The 16,641-nt window shown below is 35.9% G+C and overlaps 2 protein-coding genes across 3 annotated transcripts; one reads left to right on the top strand and one right to left on the bottom strand.

The window, feature by feature from the left end:
- The first annotated feature begins 2,472 nt into the window (after positions 1-2,472).
- On the top strand, positions 2,473-10,226 carry LOC110895756 (alpha/beta hydrolase domain-containing protein 17C). Of its 2 annotated transcripts, XM_035981038.1 has the most exons (6): positions 2,473-2,625; positions 8,038-8,365; positions 8,785-8,821; positions 8,897-9,133; positions 9,364-9,411; positions 9,602-10,226. In XM_035981038.1, exons 2-6 carry the CDS (start codon positions 8,064-8,066, stop codon positions 10,094-10,096), a joined length of 1,119 nt encoding a protein of 372 aa, XP_035836931.1. In that variant the 5' UTR covers positions 2,473-2,625; positions 8,038-8,063; the 3' UTR covers positions 10,097-10,226. The 2 variants fall into 2 exon arrangements, with proteins under 2 accessions (XP_035836931.1, XP_021998803.1); XM_022143111.2 differs by lacking the exon at positions 2,473-2,625 and having other exon boundaries at positions 7,825-8,365.
- On the bottom strand, positions 10,221-16,411 carry LOC110895755 (kanadaptin). The gene is made up of 11 exons (XM_022143109.2): positions 15,926-16,411; positions 14,641-14,726; positions 14,327-14,406; positions 14,188-14,243; positions 14,037-14,085; positions 13,045-13,191; positions 12,423-12,518; positions 12,228-12,341; positions 11,583-11,713; positions 11,250-11,494; positions 10,221-11,175 (listed from the first exon to the last, which is right to left on the bottom strand). Exons 1-11 carry the CDS (start codon positions 16,354-16,356, stop codon positions 10,379-10,381), a joined length of 2,232 nt encoding a protein of 743 aa, XP_021998801.1. The 5' UTR covers positions 16,357-16,411; the 3' UTR covers positions 10,221-10,378.
- Between the last annotated feature and the right edge of the window lie 230 nt (positions 16,412-16,641).

The following is a 16,641-nucleotide window of genomic DNA, read 5'->3' as shown; positions in this document are numbered from 1 at the left end:
ACTAAATCTCTGAGAATTCCAAATCGATAAAAGATCTCCCGACCTCCCCGTGGCCCCCACCCAATCAAACGCAAAAGTCCCATTATATATTTAAATGTATGAAAAACATGGTAGAGAAAAATGTAACACAAAGATTCTTATTTTCTTAAATGTACATTGACTGGTGACACTATTAGATTTACTAACTACTTCATTACTCCTCACATGTGATTAAGTGATATTAATTCAATTTTCTGCATATGACTTTATAGTCTAGTAACATCTTAGGGGTGGGATAAGGTTTTGGGACCATAAAGTTATGGGTTCGACTAGAGGTGTACAAATCGGTTTTTTTTCAATAACCGGATCGGTTTTTAACCGAACTGGTTTCTTTCATCAAAATCAAAAACCAGTTTTTTTATAACCGGTTTTTTTACTCAAAATAATAAACGGTCCAACCGGTTACGGTCGGTTTTTAACCGGTTTATGCAAAATTAAGATCCTTAACCAGTCTACAACCGCCGGTTCGATTTAGTACTAAAACCGGTTAAAAATAACCGTTTTCGGTTCTAAAACCGGTTTTTTGTACGCCTCTAGGTTCAACTCCTAGGGGGTTTCTTATATCTATTGGGTTTCCTCCTGAATTAGTGTATAGGCTTTGTTGCCTAGTGGAATGGATATGATCGGGTGGTTCCGCTCGTGTCCGTCAGTGATCCAAATTTGACGTTAAAAAAAAATCGGTTTCCTTATAATTGTTTTATAAATGACTAATTGGTTTTAAACTTAAATTTCATGGGTGAATAATAAAATTCTATGATAAGATTTCAAAAAATATTTAAATTCAAACTGCAACTCTGGAATTATATAAAGGGTAAATTACACTTTTCGTCCTTTATGTTTGTATCGGATTGCAATGGATAGTCTTTGACTTCAATAATTACAGTCACAATCCTTTATTTGAAAAACTTATTAAACCCTACGTCACTACTAAGTTGGTTAAAAATTTCATTTAAATCCTATCACATAAAGGTAGTTTAGTCTTTTTACCAATTTAATTAAATTAAAATTTAAAACAAAGCTTTAATATTTACCCTTACCCCCCCCCACCCAATCTCTCTCTTAACTCACACTCTCCCCCCTCAACCCTAATCTTCACCGCCTCTGACTACCACTAACCACCACCAAATCTTTAAAGTGAAAAAATATTACCCTCTCAGCAAAACTGTGTCTATCAGTGGCTTCACCTTTTCTTGCTCTAACATGAATATAATCTTTAGGTAGTTCAGAAGCTTTCTGAGCTTGACCAACACGGGCTTACTACCCGACCCAGAACTCATTTCTTGATCCATTTTCGAACCACCACCACCTGATTCGTCTTTCAAACCCAACGCCTTCATCCTTTTCCCATTCAACTTATTCTGCAAATCCCATAAACACTTTTCAAACACCATCTTCACAACAACACAATCAATCCCAAATATTCAAACAAGATTCTAAATCACAACATCAAAAACTCAACAACACATAAAAGGGTCTAACAAGAATTCAACAAATCAAACTAATAAACCTTCAATTTCATTTTAAAACATAACAAAATTGGGGTTCTATAAAATTACCAAATCAATCGCACTGCTAATGAACACAATCTTCGACCCTTCATCTTCAAAATTGGGGTCCCTCCGCTTCCGGCCACCGCCGCCGCTATACTCCGTCACCGTCGATTCATCATCTGGGTTTTGGATATGTCTGCTAGATTTGGTGGTGATTAGTGGTGGTTTTATTTCCAGAGGATTTAAAGATGGTTGAGGGGGGGAGTGTGAGTTGAGAGAGAAATGGAGGGGGTGAGGTAAATATTAAAGCTTTGTTTTAAATTTTGTTTTAATTAAATTGGTAAAAAGACTAAACTAACCTTATGTGATAGGATTTAACTGAAAATTTTAACTAAGCTAGTGGTAAAGGATGTAAGGTATAATGAGTTTTCCAAATAAAGGATTGTGAGTGTAATTATTGAAGTTAAAGGTTACCCATTGCAATCCGATATAAACATAAAGGAAGAAAAATGTAATTTACCCTTATATAAATCACTTTCTAGCAAGTTACAATGTAGGAGAATAAACAATCACAATGTCAATAATGTGTTTTGAATCCAATCAACCCGTTATTAATAAAACAGAAATTACACAAACAGAGCCAAAACTAAACATTTTTTTTTTTAAGTTGATCAAAGTTAAATCGTTTCACCCGCGCTATTTCCGGACGTATATCCATCCTAAATAATGACTTTAAACCAAGAATGAAGGGGTTGGCCCCTACATACCCTAGCAATTTGGTAGCTAAAGTCTTACTGTGGCAACCACCAAGCATGACTTTGGTATTGCTCTACCTTCCACCTGTTTGTTTTTACTAGCATTTATTCAACTAATTTAAAGCAATATACAATGGTGTGTATATATGTATGTATATTAGATAAAATCAACCCAAGTGTAGAAAGGCACTAATAGAGGTCATCGTCCTTGAAATATGTGTGTCGAGCTTGTATAAATTGCTCGAGATTGATCAAGTGGAAGCACCAATATATACCTGGCACCACGCGAACAGGTTATCCAAAAATCGTGTGACTCGGTCTTGATACACATATGCTAAGAGGTGCGTGTTTGAATCTCATGAACTATATATATCTTATACACATATGATAAGAGGTGTGTGTTTGAATCTCATGAACTATATATGTCTTATACACATATGCTAAGAGGTGCGTGCTAAATCTCATGAACTATATACGTCTTGTGAACAAGAAGCGTTAAATAATTCGCAATAAAATTAAAAAAAAAGTCATTTTTAGTCATTTGATCATGTTTTGATGGTTGAGATTTCATTCTTATACTTATTTTCTCCATTTCATGTTCAAAGTTTTAAAAATTGTTATTCAGAGGTTCAATATTTCAGAATTATGTCTCTCACAAACATCTGGACACAACAAATAAGATATTTCCTATAATTTTATTTATTTATTTTCTATTCATAACTTTTGAAATATTAATCATGATCAACTTTTGTTGTGACGGTTTATAGTTTTTTGAAATATATGTTTATAATAAACCCATAATATTCTGTCTGTCTTCCTTGACTTATAATACATAAGATAGATATAAAAAATACAACTTTCACTCACTCCTTTATAACCTAAAATATATTTACTTAAACGTATTATATGGATAGAACCATCACATAGTGATTTTTATTTTATATTTTTTTATCAAGTTTTTTTCCACATTCTTGATGGAGTTATCCTTGGGTGGTTATAGTGGATGATTGTTTTCTTTGTTAGGAGTTAGGGAGGTAATACATAAGATAGATATAAAAATATATAAACGGATAAAAATATGTAAAATAAAAGTTGGCTAAATAACAAGACAAACAAAATACTTATGAATGTGGTATGGAAATGATTAAAATACATAAATAACAATCAAAATGATACAACATGCATTTACAATATCGTGAAAATGGCCAGATAGTGTTTCAAAGCGGATAATCGCAAAAAGTCACTAATTATCCTATATATACAAATACAAGATGGGAGAATAGTGACGGGAACTACCTGATACTTTTTCATTGGTCCATTTAATTAACGATTTTTCTGTGTTTAAATTTACAGTTTTGTCGTTGGTTTTGTTTCTTTTCCTCCCAGCCAAACTACGATTTTGTCCTCGGTTCATATTTACATTTTTGCCATTGTTTTGTTTTTTATTCGTGCCAGGCGGCTGCGTGGCACACGCTCATTTATCTTGAAAAGTTACAATTTTGCCTCAAGTTTAAAATTATAGTTTTTCCGTCGTTTTAGTTTTTTTAGCAAAAGTATTTTAGTGTTTTGTTTTAATTGGTTAACTCAATGTAATTCTTTTGAGATCGTGTTATGAGTAGTATGTACAAGTAACTAAAATAAAAACGTGCATGTTATGAAAGAGAAATATTCGGTTTAGTGCACCGCAACGCGGACGGGGCAAAAACTAGTAATCATGAAAAGTATCGCTAAAATTTATAAAGAGTAAATTTCACTTTTTGTCCTTTATGTATTATCTGAATTTTGAAACGTGCCCTTTAAAAGTTTTAATTTCATTTTATTTTCAAAAATACATGTTTTATATCACTTTAAGTCCTTTACACCAAACTGAGTTAAATTACTTGGTTAGGTTTTATTTAAGGCAAAGGAAAAAATGGTATTTTATAAATAAATGCATCAGATCCCTTTTCTCTCTCTATTGTATACAAATAAATAAACACACATATTAATATATATAAATAAATTAGTCACTCGTATCTCTCTCTCTTCTCTCATCACCATCACCGCCACCACCATCATTCACCACCACTGCCACAACCATTGACCACCGCAACCACCACCACAATCACCATAAAATTACATCAAAGAAACTCACAAAATTACAACAAATATGTTAAATCAATTTGTTTATATGAAAATCAAAGAAAGCTATGCTATCAATAATAATTTGTGTGTATAAACATCAAATAGATCTATAACAAATATGTTAAATCAATTTGTTTATTGGATCAATTGAGTGAAAACAAAGATAATTCATAAAATTACAAAAGATCTGTCGAATTAATATGTGTATATGAACATCAAATAGATCTATAACAATCAATAATAAAACAATTTCTGCAATATGCTTACGAAACCTTAGATCCAGCGGATTCTCCTTTACAAATCCCAATACACTCTTAAAGCTTGTCGTAATACACGTCCCAAAAGCACCGAACACAACAACCACTGCCACAACAATCTCCCGGCAACGGTTTCTCCGGTGACGGAGGGTTCTCTGACGGCTTTTTCGATACCATAGTGTCCTTAACACCCCTCAAAGCGTCATCTGATTTGATTTTGTTTTTAGAAGAAGAATCATCCATTGTGATGTACTTCAGATCTGAGATTGAAAGAACTTGAATTGGATTGAGATGAGATTGATGAAGAGCAGTTGTGAGTCGATGATCTCATAGGCGATTGACGGCTGACTTCACCATGGTGCCGGAGGTTTATAGGGCGGAGGAGTAGCGGTAGTAGAGGTGGAGGTGATGATGGTGTGGTGGTTTTTTTTAGAAAGAGGGTGTGTGGTACTGGTATTAATTTTCCAAAAATAATAGTTTATTTATATGTATAAAAGGGGTAAAGAGGATCTGATGCATTTATTTATGAAATACCATTTTTGCCCTTGCCTTAAATAAAACCTAACTGAGTAATTTAACCTAGTTTGATATAAAGGACTTAAAGTGATATAATATATGTGTTTTTTGAACATAAAATGAAATTAAAACTTTTAAAAGGCACGTTTCAAATTCAGATAATATATAAAGGACAAAAAGTGAAATTTACTCATTTATAAACAATCAACACGTTTCATGACCTATGTTCATGATACTACGCAGGCATTTTATACGATTTGGTAGTTAAAGTGTTTACGTGTTGTGATATTTGCAACATTTAGGGCCGGCTCGTTAGGTTTATCAACATAGGCTAAGGCTTAGAACGATCAAAAAATAAGGGTCACGAAAAAAAATCTTTTCATATATCAGACTTGTTTTTGTTCTATTTAAACAATGTTTCTAGGCATTATTAATAATATATATTAAACCCGTTTTGAGAAAATGTATAATTGAGAACATTGAAATCCAACAGTCTTTTTTTCACAATATGTATATTTCATTATTATTTCACAATATCATGTGTATAAAAATATTTTTTCCGTACCAAAATCCCTTTTATTGTGAAAAAAAAAAACTTGGTCTTAAATTAAATTGTATGAAATACGTTTGGTTTAGATTTTTACTAGGTTAGAACCTCGTGTAATACACGGGTTGAATAAATGTAATTTTATATATCAAATAATAAAAAATATATCTTTAAAAATCTCATTTATTACATGGGTTAGATAAATGTAATTTTATATATTAAATAATAAAAAATTATATCTTTAAGAACTCTGTGTATTGTACGGGTTGAGTATTAATAATGAAAAAAGTTAAATTTTTAAGAACCTCATGTACTGTATGGGTTGAGCACATGTAATTTTATATACCGATCAATAAAAAGTTTTATCTTATTATATCTTTATAAACCCTGTGTATTATAAAACTTTTGGACTAAACTGACAAAATGGCCCAAACCACAGGGACTAAAATGACATTTAACTATTTACACTATATTAATTTATATTTAGGGTCTGTTTGGTATGGGGTAATGGAATGAACCAAGGAATGGAATGGACGAGGGAATGCAATGGATCATTACCATTCCATGTCTTGTTTGGTTACCATGTGTGAATGAAATGAATTATTATTGTGTATTGTTCGGTATGCAAGAAAAACGAAGTAATAAAATAAGTGGTGAGTGGTGGTGGTGGTCGGTGGTGGTAATTGTGAGTGGTTATAGGTGGCGGTGGTGGGTGTCGGCGGCGGTGATGGGTGGTGGTGGTGGCGGCGAGTGCTGGTGCAGCGGTGACGAGTGGTGGTGGTGGCAAGGTGGACGTTGGTGGTGGGTGGCGGCAAGGTGGACGTTGGTGGTGGGTGGCAGTAGAGGTGGCGGTGGGTGGCGGCGGCGACGGCGGTTGGTGGTGACGGTGGTGGTGGCGTCGACGATGGCGGTGGGAGGCGGCGGCGAGTGGCGTTGGCGGTTGGGCGCAGCTGTAGGTGATAACGGTGGCGAGTGGGTGGCGGCGACGACGGTGGCTGTCGGGGTGAGGTGGTGGCGGGTGGCGGCGATGGCGTTGGTGGTGGGTGGTGGTGGTGGTGGTGGGTGGTGGTGGTGGTGGGTTTTAGCGAAGGTGGTGAGTTGTGGTGTTGTTGATGAATGGTGCAAGAGTGGATGGAATGGAAAAAAAAACATGGGGGGTGGAAGGAATGATTTTGAGGGAATGAAATGTCTTTTGGAATGAGTGATTCCATTCCATTGACCAACCAAACACCCTTTTCTTTATTTCCTCGTAATCATCCATTCCATTCCACCTCTCATTCATACATACCAAACACTACCTTAGTGTACATCTTTTGTTAATGTCAAGATAAATAATTTTGAAATCTAATAAATATTTCAAAAGATTATATTATCTCCTATACGAATTGTTTAAATTTAATTTTATAATTATTTTTTAATTAATATTAATTATTTATAATTAAGTAGGAGATAAAGATGAGAAAACTAAAAGATGACTCGAATGAATATGTGTCCCAAAGTTGGTTTCTTTTTTTATATAGTATAGATTTATACACCTTATCATTTAAAAGGTTTTGTATATTAAAAAGCATAAGATAAAATAAAAAGAATACAACATAAATTCTAGTAATAACACTTCAATGATATAAATAATGATTTATAGCATTTGTATTTACAAGTATATTTGTTAACGTGGGACTAGCAATCATTTAGGTTGGTTGGTTACACCAATCAACTGTACAAGCAAACATGTCGATAGTTGAACCAAATTCCTTTTTTTAATCATTTTTCCAAAATATAACTTATTACTTCATAATTTACACTTTATTAACATTACAAATTCACATTTGTATCTTGCTTCAATCTAGATTCGTGTTTACACTTTTATATTTAACTTATCTATTACATCATCCACACTTAAAACCGATTTTAACATTCTTAAGTGGATATCACTCAAAAGAAAAAATATAATACATTCATCTTAGAAAATCTGGATTTACCTCTTATAGTAAAAAAAAAAAAAAGAAAAAAGAAAAGAAAAGCTAACTAAAGTACCAAGTTCGAAAGTACAACAATTTTAATTACTAGTACTTAGGGAGACACTAACGTTGCACAAAACTCCCTCACCTCATCATCATCATATTCATACCGTTGCACTTTTACATACACGTGTTTCCTCTCACATTCCACGCCGGAATCCTCTCTCTCTCTCTCTCTCTCTCACACACACACACAACACACAACACAAAACCATCATCATTTCATTTCATTAATTAATACTAAAGTCCATTTCTCCACAACAAATCTTACCAATTTTGACTTTCCAGCAGACCTTTGATTTGATCCATCGGAAGAGATGGGTGGTGTGACGTCATCCATGGCGGCCAAGTTCGCCTTTTTTCCACCTACTCCGCCGTCCTACAGGGTGGTGGTGACCACCGACTCCAACAGCCTCAGGATGACCGATGTCCCCGAGAGGGGAAACGTCGACGTTTTGAAGATTAAGACTAAGAGGGGTACGGAGATTGTGGCGGTGTATGTTAAGAATCCAGCTGCCAAGTTGACGATTCTCTACTCTCATGGTAACGCCGCTGATCTGGGTCAGATGTATGAGTTGTTTTGTCAACTCAGTCTTCACCTCCGAGTCAACTTGATGGGGTTAGTTAGTTACTTCAAACTTTCAATTTTAATTCATGTTAATAATTAAATCTTCTGGAATCTAGGGTTTTTGTTTTATCCTATACATGTGTGTGTAAAAATAAATAAATAAATAGATGTGTCTTATAATTTTTACACATTACTAGAATTTTTTTTTTTTTTTTTCGTCATAATTCGGTTGATCTGATCAGAACCCGAATCCGAATCGGTTTTAGGAATAACCCGAATTCTGATGAACACCCCTACTCCATTTGTTTAGGTTATAATTATATAGTGGTTTCATGTCTTATTTATAAGTGTTTTGAGTTGAGCTCATATTTTGTAAGGGTGTAAACATATAACCGGTCTATGGGCCCGTTGGTAAGTTAAGTCTAAACCATAAACCCTAACAAGAAGTTCACTATTTTGGTTGTGGCCAGGTATGACTATACTGGGTACGGGCGGTCTTCTGGCAAGGTAAAAGTTTATAGATTATGAATTTGCGGGATGATTTGATTTGATTAGCTTAATCTTTCGTATTTATGTTTATAGCCAACTGAGCACAACACTTATGCTGACATAGAAGCTGCATATAGATGTCTCGTAGAGACATACGGTGTGAAAGAAGAAGATGTTATATTATACGGTCAGTCCGTCGGTAGCGGGCCCACTCTGGATTTGGCATCGCGTTTACCGAGATTAAGGGCTGTAGTTCTTCACAGCCCAATCTTGTCTGGGCTTAGAGTCATGTATCCTGTCAAACGAACATATTGGTTCGATATATACAAGGTTGGTTATCAGGTTTATTTGAGTTTCAACCTATCGGATCAATATGCGTTTTATTTGATTGATAACGGGTCACATATAAAATTTAGCACGACCAAAAGTCGCTAAATGTGCATTCATTTTGCCATAGTTGCTTTTTGACACGTTAAAAACTTTTGCTGACCCCTACCCATTTTGTCATCTGTCTTTGGAAAGAACTGTTTATCAATGAGTTGTATTTTCTTGTTATGCAGAATATTGATAAGATACCGTTGGTCCGGTCTCCTGTTTTGGTAATCCATGTAAGTGTACAATATCCATCTACTTCGGTTTAATAATTCATGTTACCGTTTAACAGCAGTCGTTGTTTAGTTGTGGCAATTTCATGTTATGATTTCTGGTTGTATCTAATGGAGTACGGGTAAATGTTGAACGGAATTATGTTATTAATAGCGTTTTTACTCGATACAACGGCATCTTTTTATTATGTAGGGAACTGAAGATGATGTTGTAGATTGCACTCATGGTAAGCAGCTTTGGGAGCTATGTGCAGAAAAGTATGAACCGTTATGGGTAAAAGGCGGTAACCACTGTGACTTAGAGCTCTTCCCTGAGTACATAAGACATCTTAAAAAATTCATCTCGGCCGTTGAGAAGTCAGACCGCTTGAAAAACCTATCCGGGCCCCTCACTGATAACGGTGATAAGCAGCATCGTATGAGTACAGATTGTAGAGATAAACACAGACCTAGCACAGATAACTCAAGGCTGAGCACAGATTGTAGAGATAAATCAAGATCCAGCGTTGACCGAAGAGAAAAGTCAAAGAAGAATACGGAGACTGGCAGGAGGTCAACCAACACCATTGACCAACCGGAGAAGGCAAGAAATAGCATCGATCGGTTTGGAGGTATGGTGCGATCGGCTGTCTTGTGCAATATAGATTGTTTCAGGCCTCATGGATCAACACGGGTAGGAAGATCATAATGTCAAAGAAAGAAAGGAATGAATTAATGATTTTATTATGTATTTTAGGTAGATGATGTATCTTATTAATTTTATTCATATTCCCAGCTGTTTTATTTTATGGATCAAAATAAGATTATTAGCATGATCATAATCAAATAATTTCAACTTTGTAATTTGTTTTACAGAGAAAGTGTACACAATCTTCATAACATACAAAGATCAAATAATGCATGACCAACACGTCTCTTAATCGATTGGTTTCTACAGTGTGAAGATTGGTTACACTAGTGTCACCGGTACCTAATATCCCAAACGATCATTCAGCGACGTCCGGCCATCACCTGATTGACCTTTTGGAGGCACCCAAGTCTCGTAATCCGTTTCACTGTCCAAAAACGAAGGTCTCTCGGGGCCCAGGACCTTTTTTGCCTTTTTAGCCTTTTTCTTTCCATTCTCAGCCTCGCTACTTTGCATCTCTTCGTCTTGGATGCCTCTCGTGTGTTTCAACAACAATGCTACAGCATCTTCCGCTGCAATATCCACTACTGGCGACTCAACCGGTTCTGAATTTACAGTTTTAACCTTATCCTTTTCCTCAACCTGTTTTCTCTTCCTTATAATCAGACCCGGTGCCGCACTTTCAAGGTCGCTAGTATTATTCACCAAAACCTCCTTTCTGTCTTTGTAGTCTACAAACCCATCTGACTCCGGTTCCGGTTCCACCGCAACCGATGGTGTCTCCTCAGCCTTTTTTGTTTCTTTAGTTTCTACAGCCCCGAGCCATTGCGGCTTAGTGACAGTATACACAACAACAGGTTTTGGTTCTGTTGCGTTTGTTACGGCAACCTCAGGTGACTCCTCTTTCTTGCTTGCTTTTGTAGCGCCGTCGGCAGCTTGTTTTTGGACGTTTTTTTTAGCCTTCTCGACAGGTGCTGTTTTCACAACCGGTGTTTTGAGAATATCATCTGGTTTAACAGATTCCCGTTTTCTAGAAGCTTCTCCGGTAGGATCGGCTATTTTCAGCAAATACAATACTCGTTCCAGCTCTGAATGCAGTTCATCTAATTCATTCTGGATCGACTTTGTTTTGTCATGCACTGCAATAAAGAAAAATGATCACTATCATCATATTATTTATGCCCGTAACAATATGATATTACAATATACAAACCTAGCTGAGACGAGAGTCCAGACATGAATGCGTCAAGTTCATCTCCAGTTTCAGCCACGTCATCGTTGGTGGGGACCACTTTGTTCTTTTCATCAGCAAGCAATTTCTTCTTTTCTTCAATTTGTTTATTAATGGCGTCTTTCTTTTCTATAAGCGAATCAGCTGTTTCAACTGACGACTTGCCATCCGTACCCTTCTGTTTAGAGGGTTTCTTCTTTGTTCGATCATAGAAGTCGTCTTCATCACTGGCATGTTGTGTAATTTAATCACCGATTGTATAAATCACAAGGGAATAACAAGAAACTATGTATTTAGTTTTTCAACACATAATACCTCACGTATTCATCTTCATCATCCGCGGTAGCTCCTTTTTTCTTACCATGCACCCTACCAACACGCGCACCTAAACTTTCTCGAATACTGTCATTTAGGGTTTCTTCCAAATTTTCAAGCTCTTCTGCAACCTAAGTAAATATCCATGAACAAAACTTTAAATAAAATTCAAAAGAGGAAGCTAAGAATACGAGTAATAAAACAATGAGTAAAATGCCATTTTCGTCCCTGAGGTTTGGCCACTATTGCGACTTTCGTCCAAAGGTTTGTTATTCCGCATCTGGATCCAAAAGATGCTATTTTCATCCAACTCTATCCATTTTTAACGTTAAGTCAGGGGTATTTTCGTCTTTCTAGACATTTTTTTGTGATGATTAAAGGGTTTGAGAGGGGAGAAAATAAACAGAGGTGGATCTTTATTTCTTATAGTGTTTTTTTATTTTAATAAAAACGTCTAAAAAGATGGAAATGGCCCTCATTTAACAGAGAAAAATGGATGTAGTTAACGAGTTGAATGAAAATGGCAAGATTTCAAACCTGTTGGATCCAGATGTGGAAAAACAAACCTTCGGACAAAAGTCGAAAAACTGGCCAAACCTCAGGGATGAAAAACAATATTAGCTCATTTGATGTCAAAAAATGTACCTGAGCCATTCTCTGTTCATTACGAGCAATCTGAGTCTGTTGTCCTTGTGTTAAACCACCTTGTGCGATGTCCTTTGCACGTATAGCATCTATCTCCTTCTTCATATTAGCAATCTGTAGTCCATTGATCAACGTTAGTACAAGAATATGATATTGTTAACGACAGCAATAGATGAGAACTAAAAGGGTGCTTGCCTTTTCAAGCCTCTTCAAAACCTTCTCACGAGTTTTTTCCTGCTTTTCTGTAAGCTGACCTTTGAACGTTTGCCACGTTATTTCATCAAGATCATCCTAAGATAAAATGATAAATACAGTTTAGTTACTAAGACAAATACCCATGCAATGCAAATTTTGGAGTAAAATGTCATTTTCGTCCCTGAGATCAGGCCAGTTTTGCGACTTTCGTATAAAGGTTTGTTTTTCCGCAAAAGGTTTGAAATCTTGTCATTTTCATCCGGCTTGTTAACTCCATCCATTTTTCTCCGTTAAGTCAAGAGGTATTTCCATCTTTTTTGTTAACTTAAAGGGCGATTCGGTCTTTTTCACTTTATGTAAAAAGATTGCATACCCCTGAAAAAGACTGAATTGCCCTTTAAGTTAACAAAAAAGCCGGGAATACCCTGACTTAACGGAGAAAAATGGATGGAGTTAACAAGCCGGATGAAAATGACAAGATTTCAAACCTTTTGGATCCAGATGTGGAAAAACAAACCTTTGGATGAAAGTTGCAAAACTGGCCAAACCTCAGAGACAAAAATGGCATTTTACTCCAAAATTTTTACGAACTGTTCAGAAACAAATTAAATCGCTAGTAAACCTCATCTTCTTCAACAGCATCCTCATCCATTCCCCATGAGATACCATCTGCAAGTGCTGCTTCCCGTTTTGCTCGTAGGAGTGAAGCTTCCATGTCACGCCTTTCATCTCGCATCTTGATGTTCCTAATACTCTTCAAGTCTTTTTCCTAGCAGAACAAGCAAGAACACTCGATTAACTTTGATAAGAATACCAAGCGTACTTGAATAAAATTTTTACAATCTTCTCTATGTAATTGAACTAACGGTCCAATAAAAATGGATGTTTAGATAAATCCTTTTCAAAAAAACTAGTTTTTTTACCCGCCGACATTGCGGCAGCGCCGTACACGAAATGATAACATATAGACTACAATCGATCAGACTCGTTACCTAACTAAATTTACGTCAAAACGTATGATAACTCAAATTTATACCGTCGAATCAAAACATATTACATCTGACCCGATTTGTTTCCAAACAAAATTTACGTCAAAACGTAGTCGGTAGTCCAACTCAAAATGTACATACAATAGCATTTTATAATGGACCCGACTCGTTTTCAAACAAAAACTGCATTATAGCGTAGACAAACTCGAATTTATACCGACACATCTATTAAAAAAAACGTAAAAAATTGGTTTTAGGGTAAGCTCAAAACTTTAGAACTTGAGGGGGGGTCAAAGTTACATTTACAAAGTTAGAGAGTTACCTTTGACATTATAGCAAAGTTTGGGGGTAGAATGGGTTACATATCAAAAGTTTGAGGGTTAAAGAGAATTTAGCAAGTATGGGGCTTTTTTGTCAAGTTAAAAATTTGAGGGGTGAATTTTGTCAATTTAGAAAAGTTGAGAGGTAATTTTTGTCAAATCAGAAAGGTGTACAGCACCGACCTTTCAATTTAAGATTTATGTAATATAACATCAAAAGTTCAAGTTTTACAAAGAAAACAGTTGTTCTCTATTTAAATGAACAATTATAATTAGCTAAGGTTAATGCTTTTGAAAACACTCACTGGAGGCATCAAGTCAGATGGTCCTTGAAATATGTATAACCGAGATGAACTGTACACAAAAAAGCAAAAGCAAATAGTTTTATCAGAGTTTAGCAGCACAAAATAAAAACTGTTATTAACTTATAGTTAACAAATAAGGGCAATAACTTACTGGCCAAATCGAAGAACATCACCAACATGCAGCTCAACATACACCTTTTTCTTCACCTGAATGTTGAAAAGGGTTTATCAATAAAGAGGTGTGGTGTGATTTCACGTTAACCACATACAGTATGTTGTCAATAACGTACCTGGTTTTTGTTTATGAACGTGCCATGTGTGCTACTCAGATCATAGATAAAAGCACCACCAGATTTGTTGAACTGCAGAACTAGCAAAGAGAAAAACATGCAAACTCAGTTGAAACCCCAATGTGAAAAACAATAACAAAATAATTATGATTTCTCAGTATGAGAACAACACATTGCAGGACAAATAAATCTGAAACACAAATGTATACTCTGATCTGAATAACTCCATGTCATTATTATAAAACAAAACAACTTCCTACACGCCTAAATACCCATATATCGGTGATTAACAAGGAAACGAAACAAAAGCTTACCAGCATGAAACCGAGAAATAGTTGGATGCTCAAGAATAAAATCACAAAGCTCCACTCGCCCAAACATGTAAGCTCCCTTCTCATGCCTGAATAATAACAACTCAACATCCACATCACAAGTTCACAACAATACAACACAGAGCAAGCATTATGCATCCTATGTTGCATACATTGAACTATTAAACCTTAAGCAATCAACCATGATCTTGATCCATCAAAACAGACCAGCATCTTCTACCCAAATTACAGCTTCTCAAAACTAATTACCATGCTATTATTGTAACCTAGTTTTATTATACCAGAATTACATTACTAAAATAAAACACAGAGCAAACATTATGTATCTTATCATACATAACAACAACAACAACAACAACCGTACACAGTAAATCCCACAAACAACAAAGCTAATGGCAGGGTCTGGGGAGAGTGCGCAAACCTTACCTCTATTCCAAAACAACAGCAGACACCCAAACAAAACAAAACTAAGAATAAAGAAACAGAAAGCTACAACAACAAAAGAAGCACTTAGTAGAATAGAGACAAATTTTAACTTCATAAAACAACATATATACATTAAAACAGGAAGGTAATCACATGCAAAGTCCACCTACAATGCAGAAAAATCTAAGCCCCTTAAAAGAAGTTAACATAGTTGTCAATAGCGAATAATAGCGAAAGATAGCGACAAGCTACCTAAAGGCTACTTAGCGATAGCGACAAAATAGCAGGCGCTATTTTATGTTTGGCGATACACTAGAAGAAAATTTTAAAAATATTTCCTATGTATATCTTAACAAAATATGCTGTGTTTTTCATCTAAATACACAATTTATATTAAATAGTTATACTAATACAGGAAAAAAAAAGCCTAAAACCCGCTATTTATATCAAACGAAAAAAAAAGGAAATCCCGCTATTTACACGCTATGGAGTCGCTAACAATCAGACTGCAAGATAGGGTCGCTCCACTATGAAGCACGCTGTAGCAAACACTATTATCGCTATTGACAGCAGTGGTCCTTAACCTTAATCATACGTCTCCACGAGTGCAACCTAACCCAATCCACTCATCCCAAGGCAATTTGGGTCTACCATTACTCCACAGTGAGGTTTTGCACTACTCTAACCGGACATATCTTATGATCTTATCATATATTAAAGTATTAAAACCTAAATTGAAAAACTGAAGTCATAGTTGGTGGCAATTGTATTACTAAATTACAGTTTCTCAAAACAAATTATCATACTAGCTATTCTAACCTAGTTGATTCAGGGAACTTACACGTCTAATTGATCAATAATCGATCCATCTTTAAGTACTTCTAGAAAATAATTATGGCAAGGAGGTTCACTCCATGAAGGAATCGTATACGGAACCGCTACTCCACCACCACCGGCATTGCCGGACGGTTTCTGCACTTTTTTCTTACTCTCTAGCAAACTAGCATCTTCACCGGTGGTAGAATTACCGGGCGGATCAGTGGAAGCGTTCTCAGGTGGCTGTGGTTCGTTAGGTTGTACGGATTTATCTGGTTCGGTGTTTTTGGGGAGTTGTATGGGCGGAGGAGGGGGCATAAGAGTCTTCTTCGTTTCATCTGGCATGTTTGTTGTGGTGATGGTTTCTGCCGGTGGAGATTGATCGGAGGTGGAGGTGGAGGTGGTGGCGGTGGGGCTAGGGTTACGGGGCGGCGGAGGACCCATATCGGTCGTCATTGGGGATTCAGGCGGGTAGAGGCGGTGTGCTTAAATTATTGTAGAGTTGTAACTAGTAAATTTTTATGCAAGGTGATGTTTATATCAATCTTTTATTTTTAAAAGGGTAAATTACATTTTTCGTCCTTTATGTTTGTACTGGATTGCAACGAATAGTCTTTAATTTTAATAATTACAGTCACAATTCTTTATTTGAAAAACGCATTACACCTTTCGTCCTTTAGCACTAACCAAGTTAAAATTTTCAGTTATGTTTATTTACTCAAGGGTATTCTGGTCAATTCA

Source organism: Helianthus annuus, chromosome 12 (genome assembly GCF_002127325.2).
Source record: "Helianthus annuus cultivar XRQ/B chromosome 12, HanXRQr2.0-SUNRISE, whole genome shotgun sequence".
NCBI classification, from domain to species: Eukaryota; Viridiplantae; Streptophyta; class Magnoliopsida; order Asterales; family Asteraceae; genus Helianthus; species Helianthus annuus.
This window is presented reverse-complemented; position numbering and strand designations above follow the sequence as displayed.